Source organism: Carcharhinus amblyrhynchos, chromosome 21 (assembly GCF_965287045.1).
Source record: "Carcharhinus amblyrhynchos chromosome 21, sCarAmb.v2.hapA, whole genome shotgun sequence".
NCBI lineage: Eukaryota > Metazoa > Chordata > Chondrichthyes > Carcharhiniformes > Carcharhinidae > Carcharhinus > Carcharhinus amblyrhynchos.
The window spans coordinates 42,347,136-42,362,669 of record NC_137344.1 but is presented as its reverse complement, the minus strand read 5'-3'; the positions used below and the strand labels follow the sequence as shown (position 1 = coordinate 42,362,669).

Below are 15,534 nucleotides of genomic sequence, written 5' to 3'. Positions count from 1 at the left end.
GATCAAAGAGGTTGACTGTACTGACTGTCAGCCATTGGAATCAGACATCTCGCAGATTGTTCTGGCTTTCATGATCAAAGTCAAATGAATGTTGGCTGCTTTCCAGAACGTCCTGGAGAAATCCTCCTGGGAGATATTTCTGCACATGCATTGTACATCTTTATTCTTATTATTGCACTACGTTTTACAATGCAGACTTTTCTGGTTTAGAATAACTTTGGTTTTTTTTCAAAGTAGATCCTTCACATAAGGAATGTTATGCAAAAGGCATATCCTTTTGATTAATTTTAGTAGCTCTATTCAGGTTGACATTTGGCATGAAACTGGAGGTCTGTACACAATCTGGGTCTGTATTCAACCTCAATAATTACAAAAAAAATACACAGGAACAATAAGAAAAAGACTTGTGTTTATTCCGAGTCTTTCACAATCTCATGCTCCCCAAACTGCTTGTTAGTCGCTGAGTATTTTGAAGTGTAGTCACGGACGGCGTCGTAACAGCCAATGGCCCAATATGCTGATGACCAGTGGTGGTTCATAGGTGTTGGGGCATGATTCTCGCTTTGGGGGTTATAATCAGAGAGTTTGTGAGAGGTCCCAGGTGAAAATCCCAGTTGAGCCCTTTGCTATTGCTTTGGGGGTGGTTAGCGTTGCTGCCTCACAGTGCCAGGGAGCCAGTTTCAATTGGGTCACTATCCCTGTGTCTGCATGGGTTTCCTCCGGGTGCTCTGATTTCCTCCCACAGTCCAAAAGATGTGCAGGTTAGGTGGATTGACCATGTTAAATTCTCCCTCAGTGCATCTGAACAGGTGCCCAAGTGTGGCGACTAGGGGGTTTTCACAGTAACTGCATTGCAGTGTTAATATAAGTCTACTTGTGACATTAATAAAGGAACTAAATAAATAAACTGCTATTGTTAGAAGGCTAAATGTCGGCCCGGAGCACACTCCCCTACACTTTGTTGCATAGTGCCAGGGGATCTTTTAGGTTCACCTGAAGTTCAGCGGGGTAACATTTCATTTATAAGACAGTACCTTTGACAGTGCAGCACTACCTCAGTGCTGCACCTGGAGGTTAACCTCAAACGATGCATGCAAGTCTCAAGTGTGACGTGAGCTCACAACCTGCAGACTCCAGCGGAAGTGTTACCATTGAGCCAAGACAACACAAGAATAACATACAACTATGGTTGAGTGGAGGACCAGGATAAACTTCTGCCATCAACCTGGTCTTGCCAGTCAATTGCCCATTCCTTTGAATATCCATCATTTTTCTCCTGAAAATGTCTTTGTACAGTTTGTTTCTTGGGGTGTTTGTTCTACGTGTTTGCCATCTTCTGTAGAAAACAATTCAATTGAAATGGTTTGTGCACCATTCCTGTTCTAAGTTTGGACTCGCTTTCCCTGGTTCAGGAACATGTGCCCATCTTGGCTACTGTGCTTTTTAAATATCATGTATGGGACACTATTTCAACCCTGTTCAAATGGATAGGCTTTGGGTGAGTTAAAATCTCACCCGTGTCGTCTTTTCCTTTAACTTGTTCAATCTACCAATGAGAAAGTTATCTGAACTTGGATGGCATTTCCAACTCTGAAAGACTGCTGTAAGGTTGAAAGCAGGAAACGGTTAGAGTTAAGGCACTGAACCTTTCAAAAGAATGAGAAAGAGAACACAGTTGTGTGAGGTTAATATTTTCCAGAGGACATGTCAGTGAGGAGCCTTATTCACAGAACACCTTGGTCAACCTTGTTTTTTTTTAATATCTTTTCCCCTAATTTCCTGTCTCGGCTTTGATTCTTTGGTCAAGAATGTGGGGCGGGATTTTACGACGTCGCTGGGCGAGATCGTAAAATCCCATCCGAGGCCATGGAAGATTTCCATTCAGCGAGCCTCGGCCGCTCTGAATTTGGGCGGGCAAGGCAGTAAAATTCCGGCTGTGGAGTCTCCAGCTCCCAGGTGCTTCTATAAGGTAAATATGAGACTTTGGAGCCATGATGGCTTTTGCCAGATATTATTTTCTCGCTGTTCACCATCTAGTACCTGGTTAAGAATATACAAAACTAACATGGTGCTTAAATAAGCTGGAATCTCAGTCAAGACCAGGAAGGCAACTCTTTAAGAAGCGCAGTTACTGGCTGAGTGGGAGAAATTGATCTTTTTTTGATATTTCCACTTGCTTCGTCTAAATATTTGCCTTGTGTTGTACCTGAGCTTCGGAGTTATATCAAAATTGCACAGTTGTATCAAAAACAGAACTTGCATTTGTCCAGCATGGTCCATATCCTCAAGATGTTCCAAAACACCCTCTGCAATCAATTAAGTATCACTTGGCCAATTGGCACACTGTTCTGTTTGGCAAACAGTACTGGTATGAATGGGCAGTTAATCTGTTTGAATGGCGATGTCAGCTGAGAACTAAATGTTGGCCAGAATAACTTGTATCTTCACAAAATGCTGTAGGATCCTTTAGAGAATAATAGACTGATGGGTCATCAGTCTACTGAAAGGCAGCTAGCTCTTTCTACAATGCAGCACATGTCAGCTTGGATCAAGTGCTGAAGCTGCATGGAGTAAAAGTTGTTTTTGTTTTTATATCTTCAAACTCCTATCAGGGAGCCAGTTCATAAGATTATAGAATCCCAACAGTGCAGAAGGAGGTTATTTGGCCCATCGAGTCTGCACCGACCACCATCCCACACAGGCCCTATTCCCGTAACCCCACACGTTTACCCTGCTAATCCCCCTGATACTAGGGTCAATTTAGCATGACCAATCCACCTAACCCGCACATCTTTGGATTGTGGGCGGAAACTGGAGCACCCGGAGGAAACCCACACAGACACGAGGAGAAGTGCAAACTCCACACAGACAGTGATCCGAGGCATGAAATGAACCTGGGTCCCTAGCGCTGTGAGGCAGCAGTGCCAACCACTGTGCCACCATGCTGCACCTGTTAAGATGAGAGCATAAGGAACTAACAGACATATTTGAGAGAAAAGAATTCTGGCTGATAATATTTTTCACATCATCTTTCTCTCAATTTGACCTTCCTCCGTCTCCTCAGGTTTTGCGTTTTAAGCTTCAACTGTGCTTTCCTTCTAGCAAAGTTACAGAATCTTATCTCCCTTAATCCTCTGCTAACTTCAAAAATAACTTCAAAAACTTTGCGTTTTACTCCCACATTTTGATTTTGATCGATAAGTGACCTCCAGCGTCCACAGTTTGTTTATGGATGAGGATTTGTGTGGGGAAAAGGGCATTTCTGGATTTGACTTCTAAGTGACCTCATTCTAATTTTAAGCTTATGTCCCATTGTTCTGGGCACCCCTACCACCACCCCCAGACCCCCACAAACACACACACACACCAGGCAAAGTAGCTTAATTTATCCACATTGCCTTATATAATTTTAAGCCCCTCAGTTAGATGACCTCCCCAACCATTTGAATTTAAGGTATTATAATTCTGTATACCCAGCCTGTTCTTAATTTTAGCCCCGGTCATCATTCTGGTGAATACGGTCCACATTATTGGTATCGTAAGTGTTACCAAGGCGATTTCCGGCACGTAACAACACGGTTGGAATTCTCCGGCCGATTACACGCTGCCAGCGAAAACGGAGAATTTGGTGCTCAGCCAAAATGCCGTTCCGTGCACTGGGACCGGAGAATCCCAGCCGCGGGCAAGGTCGGAAAATCCAGCCCCACGTAAGAGCAGAAAGGCACCACTGAATGAGTGATCCCAGCAGTGGCCTGAATGCTTGACCGCTCAATGGATGGAAGATCACGGGATACAGCCATGATTATCTGGTGGCCTAATTGGCTGCGGGCCAAGTGACTTCAATGCACAAGATTTACCTTGAACAGCTAGCAGCAATAATGTTGGGGATTCTTTCCTGCAGGAGTGAAGTATTTGATTTAAACTATGAGCGCTGATAAGGTAAATGAGACAAGTGGCTGGAAACTTCGCTGAGCCTCTACTGAGCGCAGGAGCAGAACTTGCATCAGTAGAAATGTGTTAATGCAAGCTCAGGGAGGCTGTAGCCTTCAAGGGTACATGATTGTACCTCTTCTGACAGTATTAGCTGATTGAACTATTCAAGATTAGGGCAGCACAGTTTAGCATGGCCATCTAAATTACTCCTTAGTGTTGGGGGATTAGGAGGGTAAATATATGGGGTTTCAGGGATTGGACCTGGGTGAGATTGTTGTTGGTGCAAGCTTGATGGGCCAAATGGCCTCCTGCACTGTAGATTCAATGAAGATGAAAGTGCAGTCACCATTGAAGATAGCAACAAATGGATAGCTTACTGATAATTGTTCATTTTTTTTTGGAACTGAGTCTTCATGGAGATTTTCTTCAAGCCAGCCTGTCTTAACTGATCTATAATAACCTAGACGTTTCTCAGACATTTAGCTGTTGGGTTCCTGGTGGCTGTAATTTTACATGCTGTGTGTTGACAAATTGTGACCAACTACATTGTAGATTAACATTCCCATATGTAGCAATCAAGTCAATTTTAAGACTGCCATTTATAGACATCTTGAACGAAAATGTTTCCCAGCAGAAGGTTTAATGTGCGCACTTAATTGCGTTATTTCACTCAACAGCTTTTTTAAAAAAAACTCAGCAAAATATGAACTTCAAAGCTTGAGTAAGTGGATGAAAGAAGAGCTCTCCATTTTCAGCAACATTAATAAGCTGTCGAAAATCACACTTTCGCAGATCCAACAGATTGCTCCCATCAGTTTGATATTTAACGAGAGCAAAATCCATTTTGAAGATTCACTTGAAATTTGAGAGGCTGTGCTGCACCGTTCTTAGTGAGCATGGCCAAGGGTCAAAACTGGCAGCGACAGCATGGCCACGCCAAGTTTGGCTTTTAGGAGACTGCAGGTTATAAGAGGAAAGGAAGGCAGGAGCTGGGGGTGGTGGGGGGGTGGGGGGGGGGCATTGTTTAATGATCTTGTGAAAGAATTAATTAGAATAGGAGGAGTCACCATCTCATCCCAATATTAGCATACCCTCACATTAAATGTGTTCACACTAACCCAAGCGTTCTGAAGAATGTGTGGGACATATTAGGTTTCTAGAGCTCACATAAAATAACGCTTGAGGCTACGTTCCTTGTCTGCTGCCAAAAGCAGTGCTATGTACATAAAACAATTCAGGTTTTACACCAGATGGAGCTGCTTTAGGGATCCACAAAAAGATGATTGTTGGCTCCTTCAGCATAATAATTCACCTTCCCCGAAAGGAGATAGTAATCTGCGGATTTCTTTTCCTGTACAAATCAATCCAAATGACGAAATGCTGGTTGTTTCCGTGAGCACAGTCAAATAGATGTTTCAGGGCTTGCCTTTCCTTTTGTCAGCTCACGCTTTGTCAGACGGCGGAGCCTTTGCACGGGTTCAGCAGCCTGCGGTGGCCTTAAGTCAACCAGCGTTCTGAGCTGAGACAGAAGGGGCAGAGGTGTGTGTCAGAGAGTTCCTACAAAAGGGACTTTTTCATTTCTCAATCGGGTCACAGCTGTGCATCCAGGAAAGGCTTAGAGTCATAGGGCGGGATTTTACAGCCTCACTCAGGCGAGACTGGAAATTCCCACCCAAGGTCAATGGAGATTTCTGTTATCGAACCCTCACCTGTGCCAATTCTATGGCAGGTGAGGTGATAGAGTTCTGGTCAAAGACGCATAGAGCAACACAGCGTGAAAACAGGCCCTTCACCCCATCCAGTCCATGCCGACCATGGTGCTCTCCCAGCTAGTTTCAATTGCCCATGTTTGACCCATATCCCTCTAATCCTTTCCCACCCATGTGCTCCTTCAAATGCTTCTTAAATTTTGTTATTGGGGGATCTGAGGAAAAATCCTTTTACCCAGAGGGTGGTGACGGTCTGGAATGCACTGCGTGAGAGGATGTGGAGGTGGGATGCCTCACATCCATTAAAAAGTACCTGGATGAGTACTTGACATGTCATAACATTCAAGGCTATGGGCCAAGTGCTGGCAAGTGAGATTAGGTGGGCAGGTCGTTTCAGATGGATGGGCCAAAGGGCCTCTTCTGCACTGTAGTATTCTGTACCTGCTTGTCCCCTCTGATCCTGAAGGGCACAACTTCAGGTTTACTTCAGTTTGCATCTCAGACGGAGTGGTGTCAGTCATCCCCATGCGCAGTTAGAACATCTTTAATGAGTCCCATTGCCCTATTATCGACATAGATAGTAATTACTAAGTGGAGGGGAACATTAGTACCCCAATATGACTGAGAGTGAATATTGGTGTCTTTTTGCCCACGTTATTCTTCAGTCTGTCCAAAGACTCGCTGGGGTTCGTCGTTGACTTTGTGCAATAGTGTGAAATGTGTGGCAGCGAGTAGACTATTAATTTTACGTCAGTGGAAGTAAAAATCTAAAGAGATGTGAAATGTTTCACCCTGACCACTTGGACATTATCGCACAAATTCAACATGTGCCCCTGCTGAGTAATGAGGCGAGGGTTGTTGCAAATTGCCAAGCTGCCTTAACTTAACCCAGCCTTACAGAGCAACAATTACAATCTGATCCACTTTGTTCAAACACTATCCCGTGTCTTTGATATCATGATACAAATAGAGATTTTGTCACAGTTCCTTGACTTAAATGTGAGGCCTTCAGCAATTATGACTCAAATTTTAAAAAAAGTTCTATTTATTCACGTCACAAGTAGGTTTATATTAACACTGCAATCAAGTTCCTGTGAAAATCCCCCAGTTGCCACACTCCAGCGCCTGTTCGGGTACAGTGAGGGAGAATTTAGTATGGACAATGCACCTGACCAGCATATTTTTTCAGATTGTGGGAAGAAACCGGAGCACCCGGAGGAAACCCTGCAGACACTGGGAGAATTTGCAAACTCCACACGGTCACCCAAGGCCGGAGTTGAACCCAGGTCCCTGATGCTGTGAGGTAGCAGTGCTAACCACATTGCCACCTTCCCAACCCATTTCCAAGTTTTTTTTTCCCCTCAGCTTCCCTCAAAAATTCACAACTGTTTTTGTTTTTAAAAGAACGGACTGTCCTGTAAGCCTTTTTATTCCATGAACTCAGCCTTTCTTTGCCTCTTCAAGGCGGATCAAAATCTAAGGTGTTTCCACTACAAATGGGCATGAACTGTTCTTTGATTAACTAGGCAAGCTAATGAATAACTTGCAAAGTATTACTGAAAAAAGTGGCATACTGCTGAAGCTTTTTGTCTTGCACTCATCAGGATAGCTCACAAGAAATTACTAACAGTGCCGTGGCAGGGTGGAACAACAATTTGTACTGCATGGGAAAAGAGGGCTGAGTGGCTGGTATGTGGAGTCTGACTGGTGGAGATGTTGCCATGGAAAATGCAGCACGGAACAGTTAACAGCCTGGCGTTCTTCAGGTTCAAAATAGGCAGGTTGATTCTGAATAGTTAAGGTATTGTCCTGCGAGTGAATAGCTTATTGCTTGATCTGAGGGCAGACACAAGCTTGTTCTTTTTCAAAAAGAACACTAGAAGTTGTGCTTATTTTAATTGTATGGGAAAAAAGGGTGAAATGTGCATGACGTAACTATAAGGTTCATGGTGGGAGATATAGGAGGGATGTCCGAGGTAGATTCTTCATTCAGAGAGTGGTTGGGGTGTGGAATACACTGCCTGCTGTGATAGTGGAGTCGGACACTTTAGAAACTTTCAAGTGGTTATTGGATAGGCACATGGAGCACACCAGAATGATAGGGATGATAGCTTGATCTTGGGTTTAAACATAGCTCGGCACGACATTGAGGGCCGAAGGGCCTGTTCGTGCTGTTACTGTTCTATGTTTCTATCTTTTGCAGAAATGGTTGGTGCAGCATCTATCCTGAGCAGTATCAGGCCATTTACCCCCTCCAGCAAATGTGATGTGAGGAAAAACATTTTCTCATATCGTCCTTATAAGTCTTATAGTACCCTCTCCATATGCTTCCATGTTCTTTATTTCAAATATGGTGATTGCAAGAGCACGCACAACTCTCTTTGCTTTAAAAGCAAAATGCTGGAGTCTGAAACAAAAATAGAAAATGCTGGAAAATCTCAGCAGGTCTGACAGCATCTGCGGAGAGAGAATAGAGCCAACATTTCAAGTCAGGATGACCCTTCGTCAGCTCTGACAAAGAGTCATCTAGACTCAAAACGTTGGCTCTATTCTCTCTCCACAGGTGCTGTCAGACCTGTTGAGATTTTTCAGCGTTTTCTATTTTTGTCTCTTTGATATAACCAAGGTTTAATCCAGGTTAGGCACTAATTTCCCGACTCATCCATTTGCCTCACCACACCAGGGACCCAGGTTTATTCCTGGCCTCGGGTCACTGTCTGTGTGGAGTTTGCATGTTCTCCCCGTGTCTACGAGGGTTTCCTCTGGATGCTCCAGTTTCCTCCCACAGTCCAAAGGTGTGCAGGTTATGTTGATTGCCCTAGTATCAGGGGAACTAGCAGGGTAAATGCGCTTGTTCAAAAATAAAGTTGAATTCTTGGTTTGCTTTCTCAATGGCCTCACTAACCTGGGCCACAAACTTTAGTGATTGGTATACCTGAACTCAGGAAATCGCTGTATTCCCCTCCCAAAACTTGCTCCTTCCCACTAACAAGTGACCACCCCGTTCTCCCCACCAAAATGTACCACCTCACGTTTCTGTGTTCAGCTTCATTTACTAACTAATTTGCCCATTCTGCAAGTTTATTAATGTGCTCCTGTGATTTGTTGCAGTCCTGTGACCATAACCCCGCTCCATTTCCCAACTAATTGTCATTTGCAAATTTCAGAGCAGCGTTTTTGATTCCAAATTCCAAATCGCTATTATAAATTACGAACCGCAGTGGTCCTAGCATTGATCCTCATGGAGCAGCACTTCCCACCTTCTGGCATTCTGAATAACAATACATGACTCCTACTCTCTGCTTTGCTGTCTTGAAGCCAGCTAGCAATCCATTCTGCTACTTATCCCCGACTCCATTTCAAAGGTCTTTTGAAAATCAGATCAATCACGTACGCCAATAGCTTCCAAGGTCAGAGGGATTGTTTGCTGGGAGATGGTTGTCAGTTTTTCAACGCTGAATGTGCGTTAGGATGTTTTTGATTTACCATTTCTACACGTGATTGGACGTAGGTACAAAAGGAATATATATTTCTGGCAGCAAGATGAGATCAAGAATGCAGGAGGACAGAGAGATGTGCAGATAAAAGATGCTTTCAGCGCAGAATAATACTTTTTGATGAAAGGGAGCTTGCCATAACTGTGTTTCTTAACTGCGTGGATGGACAGAGAGATTTAGTAAATCAAATATGACGCAGTTAGAAGAGGCCAGAAAAAAAACAAACGATAGTCATCCAGCCCTTCCACATCCGTTCATGAACGGTGGTGTGTAATTAAACAACTCACTGGAGGAGGAGGCTCCACAAATATCCTCATCGTCAATGATGGAAGAACCCAGCACATCAATTCAAAAGATAAGGCTGAAGCATTCGCGGTAATCTTCAGCCAGAAATGTCGAGCGGATGATCCACCTTGGCCTCCTCCAGTGTGGTCCCCGGCATCGCAGATGCCAGTCTCCAGTCAATTCAATCCACTCCAGTTGGAGGCGGGAATAAACGGAAGAAGGATTTTTTTTTTCCCTCCGGCCAGTAATCAGTGATAAAGAAGCAAGAACCTCGGTGGGGCCAAGGCAGAAGAAATGTTTACACGCAGCTGGTGGGAAAGCACATGGAAGCTTTACAACAAGTGTCTGTCAAGATGAAAAATTAGAACATAATTTAAAAGGGAATTGTGTAAATATTTGAAAATATACATGCAAAAAGGGCACTTGGAGAAACAGCAGAGAAATGAGATTAAGGTAAACAGTCCAATTTGAAGAGCTAACATTGTCACAGATGAGATGTACCAAACATGCATTCATCAGCGATGCTATAATTCCTGCTATTAAAAAGCTGAGGTTGCATTTTCTGGGGGTAAAAAGCCAGCCCAATGCAAACCTTGTTAAAACAGATCCAAGCCAGATGGTGAAATATGAAACTAGACAAAGACCCTTTTCTTGATATTAGGTGTATTTATGGAATGCAGCGTGGCGTATCTCTGCCTTCTACCTTCCAACGCCAGTGTCCCAGTAGTCCCTCTTTAATAATCTTTTGAGCGTAACAATTAAACAAATTAATTAACTACTTGACAGGGGTACTGTAACAAAAAAATCAAGAACTACGACAGAAACTTAGCAAATTAAATTAAAATCGCTGATGATGTACTCCAGCCCCTGCAGCTAAAGTTGGCGTAAGCCTTAAGGTACCAGTGTTTTTAAAGTTTATTTATTAGTGTCACAAGTAGGCTTACATTAACACTGCAATGAATTTACTGTGAAAATCCCCATGTCGCCACATTCTGGCACCCGTTCGGGTTCACTGAATTTAGCACGGTCAATGCGCCTAACCAGCACACGTGTGAGAAAACTGGAGCATCCGGAGGAAACTCATGCGGACTCGGGGAGAATGTCACAGACAGTGACCCAAGCCGTGAATTGAACCCAGGTCCCTGGTGCTGTGAGGCACCAATGCTAACACCACCTAACCCATTCTCCTGGCACCAATCTGGTCCACACCAGCTATCGGGTGTCACAAACCTGACAAAGGAACAGCGTTTCTGAAAGCTTGTGGGTTTACTATCAAATAAACAGGTTGGACTTTAACCTGGTGCTGTGAGACTTCTTACTGTGTTTACCCCAGTCCAAGGCTGACCGCTCCACATCATGACTACCATCAACAATGGGGCAGAGATATTAACCATTCTCCATTTTTAATCGAACTTTTCTTTTAATTGTTTTGAGATGATCGTATATTTGTGTTTTTGTGTTGCTGTCTTGCCCACTAAACGAAATGGCGTATTGCTATTTTCCTTAATATAACTATGTAATCACAAAGGCCTGAATCATCTTGGGACCCAGTGGAGAAAAGGCCCAAGCTTCTCATTTTCCTCTTCACAGCTGTCATCTTTCACCCATGGTAACACTGTGGTGAACCTATTCTGGTTTTTGTATTTTTCATGTAATGAGTATAAGGTCCTGTGCAAAACTGCAAGAGCACCTCGACTTAAGATCTTGTTCAAGTTCAACATCATCCTTTTGTATTCTGTACCACTGGATGGCAGGGCAGTACAGTGGTTAGCACTGCTGCCTCACAGCGTCAGAGAGCCGGGTTCAAATCCTGGCCTTGAGTGACTGTGTGGAGTTTGCATGTTCTTCCCACGTCTGTCCATTGTACCCTAACAGGCACCGTGGGGTAGCAACTAAGGAGATTTTGCAGTGTTAATTTAATCCTACTTATGACAAGAATAAATAAACTTTAAAAGTAACCAGATATACAACCAAGCATTGGGTTAATTTTATTTGTGGTGTAAGAATGGTAGTGTGCGGAGTTGGATAGCTCTTGCAAAAACCCATCATAGGGACAATGGCCTGAGTGGCTTCCTTCAGTGCCGCATGACTTTATCTGAATCATAGAATCCCTACAGTGCAGAAGGAGGCCATTCAGCCCATTGAGCCTCCACAGACGACAATCCCATCCCAGCCCTATCTCTATCTGTGAGCAGCAGATTCCAAACAGGCCAGGAAGGAACTGAAGGCACGAAAACAAAGCCACCATGACGCTCAGTGGAATTGCCGTCTCTGTACGAGAGAGTTTCTGTAACCGGCGTCCGCTTGCTGAGCTGCCGGCTTCGGCTGCCACAGGGGAGGTGTCCTCAGTTCTTCCTGACCCTGTGGTTGCCTCCATTCTCAAGAGTTACGAGAGTGGTTTTGGTGCAGGAGGAGACCACTCAGCCCATTGTGTCTGTCACCACCTGGTCAGCCTGATCCATGATGAATCAGTATTCTGTAAACTGCGTGTGCCTTTATACGCTCCGCTTGTGATCAGAACTCCCCGCTCACCCGACAAAGGGGCAAACCCCGAAAGCTAGTGGCGTTTACTACCAAATAAACCTGTTGGACTTTAACCTGGTTTTGTGAGACTTCTCACAGCCTGATCCACCCAGCTTTCCTCCGGGGAGGAGGAAGCACCTCGCTGGCGACTCAGCAGACCCAAGATACACAGAATCATAGAATTCTACAGTGCAGAAGGAGGACATTTGGCCCGTCGAGCCTGCACCCACCCAGTCCCTATCCCCATAACCCCATGCATTTACCCTAGCTAGTCCCCCGACACTAAAGGGAAATTTAGCTTGGCCTTTCCACCTGACCCGCACATCTTTGGACTGTGGGGGGGAAACTGGAGCACCCTGAGGAAACCCACGCAGACACGGGGAGAACATGCAAACTCCACACAGACACTGACCCAAGCTGGGAATCAAACCGGGGTGCCTGGCGCTGTGAGGCAGCAGTGCTGACCACCATGCCGCCCCAACCACTGTGCCACTTGTACAAGTTCAACATCCACAGCTTTGGGAGACGGGTTCCTGGCACAGGAGGGCCTGGCAGCCTTTTGTCACCTATTTAGTGCTTTATACACAGGGTGCCAGGGGACAGGAAGACTGTGGGCTCCTTTGTTAAGTGAGGCTGTATTAGCAGAGTGTCACCGATAATGAGATAAGCTGCGCACTCTGTGCAATAATGGGAGGAACATTGCGGGAATTGACAGGAGTGTACATTTCAGCAAGCAGGAAACAAACAGGTTCAGGGACTTCCACAGTGTGACTGGCATAACCACATACTCATTCAGGAACCACCAAACTATTGTTACTCAATTACTGAGTTATTAATTAAATTCCTTTCTCCTTTTATCTATTTCTGAACTCCTGTGTGGTAGAATATCGGAATGAATAAATCCACGGGCTATGATACAGTTAGAAAATTTCACTCTTTGTCGATATGATGGATGTGAGCAAAGTAGGATCTTTGTTTAGATTATTGGTAATCTTTGTGAACAGTGCACTAACCACACTGGCTGACTGTCGGAGTCTGGGCTCATTTCAATGGATTTCTTCACACATTCAGTGATTTGTAGGCACCATCTAGTGGCGTAATGTGGAACTCTGAGTTGGAAATGATGAGAATCCCTCCCTTGGAAGTCAAGTCAGTGTAACTGAATGAGAATGCACACTGTTCAGCCTCCTACTGCAGGGGTGTATAAGATAGATTGTTCCAACAATACCGGTGAAATGTAGCCACGTGTCGCCTATAAATTTAAATCGCACTTCAAACAACATGATGGCGGCACAGTGGTTAGCACTGCTGCCTCACAGCTACAGAGACCCGGGTTCAATTCTGACCTTGGGTCACTGTGTGGAGTTTGCACATTCTCCACATGTCTGCTTGGGTTTCCTCCGGGTGCTCCTGTTTCCTCCCACACTCCAAAGATGTGCGGATTAGGTTGCTTGGCCATACTAAATTGACCCTCGTGTCAGGTGGATTAGCAAGATAAATATGTGGGGTTACAGGGACAGGGCCGAGGTGAGATTACAGACTCGATGGACTGAATGGCCTCCTTCTGTATTGTAGAGATTCTATGATTCTATAAATTGCCCCTTAGTCTCCCAAGATGTGTGGCTTAGATGGATTAATGTGTGGAGTTACAGGGCTGGGGACGGGGGCCTGGGTAAAATACTCTGTCAGAGAGTCAGTGCAGACTTGATGGGCCAAATGGCCTCTACTGCACTATAGGAATTTTATGATTCTATGAACATTTAAACTCTCAGCACAGAATGTTATAAAATAAAATATAGCACTGAGCCATGGAAGGAGATGTTAGATAAGGTGACCGAAAGTTTGGCCAAAGAGGTAAGATTTTAAAGAACGGGGGAGGAAAGTGAGGTAGGGAGATTTAAAGTTTGTTTATTAGTCACAAGTAAGGTTTACATTAACACTGCAGTGAAGTTACTGTGAAATTCCTCTCGTCATCACACTCCGGTGCCTGTTTGGGTCAATGCACCTAACCAGCACATCTCTCAGACTGTGGGAGGAAACCGGAGCACCCGGAGGAAACCCACGCAAACAGAGGGAGAACGTGCAAACCCCTCACAGACAGTGACCCAAGCCAGGAATTGAACCCAGGTCCCTGGCGCTGTGAGGCAACAATGGTAACCACTGTGTATAGGGGAGGGGGGAGTGGGGTGGGGAGAGGGGTACCCCAGAGTTTAGGGCTTAGGCTCCTGAAGGTTTTGGAGTTTGTAGTAATTCAACCAAACGTCTATTTCCCATCACCAAGGACCAGAACCCATTCCCGGGGCTCACAGCTATATGGTTTAACACCTCAGGACCTACAACAATGGTCAGGGTGGAGGGACAGGTTTGAAAGCCCCCTCCTTCTCTCCCCCCAGCCGTTTCGCCTCGCTTGTACTCCACGAAGCCCACGGGGAGATCTGTCAACAACCCCCCATGGCCTTTGTGGCCATCAGAACAGAGTTCATATTTCATGAAGCAACCTAGGCTTCTGATGTAGGCCACACATTAGTAATGTGCCAGACCCTTATCAATTTAGTCCCATTTGGCTTCTCTGTTTGTAAACTGGCACATGCTTCTAATAATGTAGTTTTGGCCATTGACTTAAAAGAATCGGGGCTATGCAAATTTAGTCGGCCTGTAATCCTTTTTTAAATCTGTTTCCCAGTGCCTTCCTCTGCGCCGGGGCCTTGCCAGTCAGCGCTTCCCCAGGTGATGGGGGCAAGATCAGGGATCCCCACCAACCTGCAGATGTTGTGAGCCGTTGTGGCGGGGGTAGGGGTAGGGGTGAGGGGGAGCGAGAATCAGCATCTTTCTGGGGCCATACGGAACAGTTCACGGGTGTACGTTCCGCCGGTGCTGTTTACACAAACAAAACCGGGATTGATTTGGGAGAGTTTGGGAAATGTGTTCTGAGTAACCTGTCCTTCCTCACAGGAAGAAGCTGACCTCTCGTCTGCAGGAGGCTGAGGAAGCGGTTGAGGCTGCGCAGGCCAAATGTTCCAGTCTGGAAAAGACCAAACAGCGGCTGCAGGTGGAGATGGAGGAGTTGGGCATTGACCTGGAGAAGGTGAGTCTCTCCCGTGTGACCTGAGAAAGATTATAGAGCAGCAAGTTCTGGTTGGCCATAGTTTCCGAGCTCCACAGTGCTGTACTGTAGGGGGGGGGAGATGCACTGGGAATCCTCTTCGCAGATCCCCAGGTAAGGCTTTGCACAACAATTGCCCAGAAGTGCAAACTTCCCTGAGCAATTTCCCCTGCAATGGGAAGCATGTGAAAGCTCAATTTAAATCACAAAACTTCTGATATTCCTTGCGAGTTACCAAGAAAAGGTTAGTAGGGTTAAGATGACTTTCAACTTCTGATTAACTATTGCACAGATTCAGAGCCCAGCCCACTCCTTCTCCGCCACCCCCCCCCCCCACCACCTCCTCCTCACCACCACCTCCTCCTCCTCTCCCCCCACCACCTCCTCCTCCTCTCCCCCCACCACCACCACCACCTCCTCTCTCCCCCCCCACCACCTCCTCCTCTCCCACCACCACCTCCTCCTCTCCCCCCACCACCTCCTC

At 45.4% G+C, this 15,534-nt stretch overlaps 1 protein-coding gene across 3 annotated transcripts in view; it reads left to right on the top strand.

Annotated features, from left to right (window-relative positions):
• The window catches only part of LOC145356389 (putative uncharacterized protein MYH16), a 209,394-nt gene that overhangs the window by 146,884 nt on the left and 46,976 nt on the right, over window positions 1–15,534 (top strand). For all 3 annotated transcript variants that reach the window (XM_080209077.1, XM_080209076.1, XM_080209075.1), the window contains exon 11: window positions 14,900–15,032. In XM_080209077.1, coding sequence (XP_080065203.1) covers window positions 14,900–15,032 — 133 coding nt within the window. The remainder of the gene's footprint in view (window positions 1–14,899; window positions 15,033–15,534) is intronic.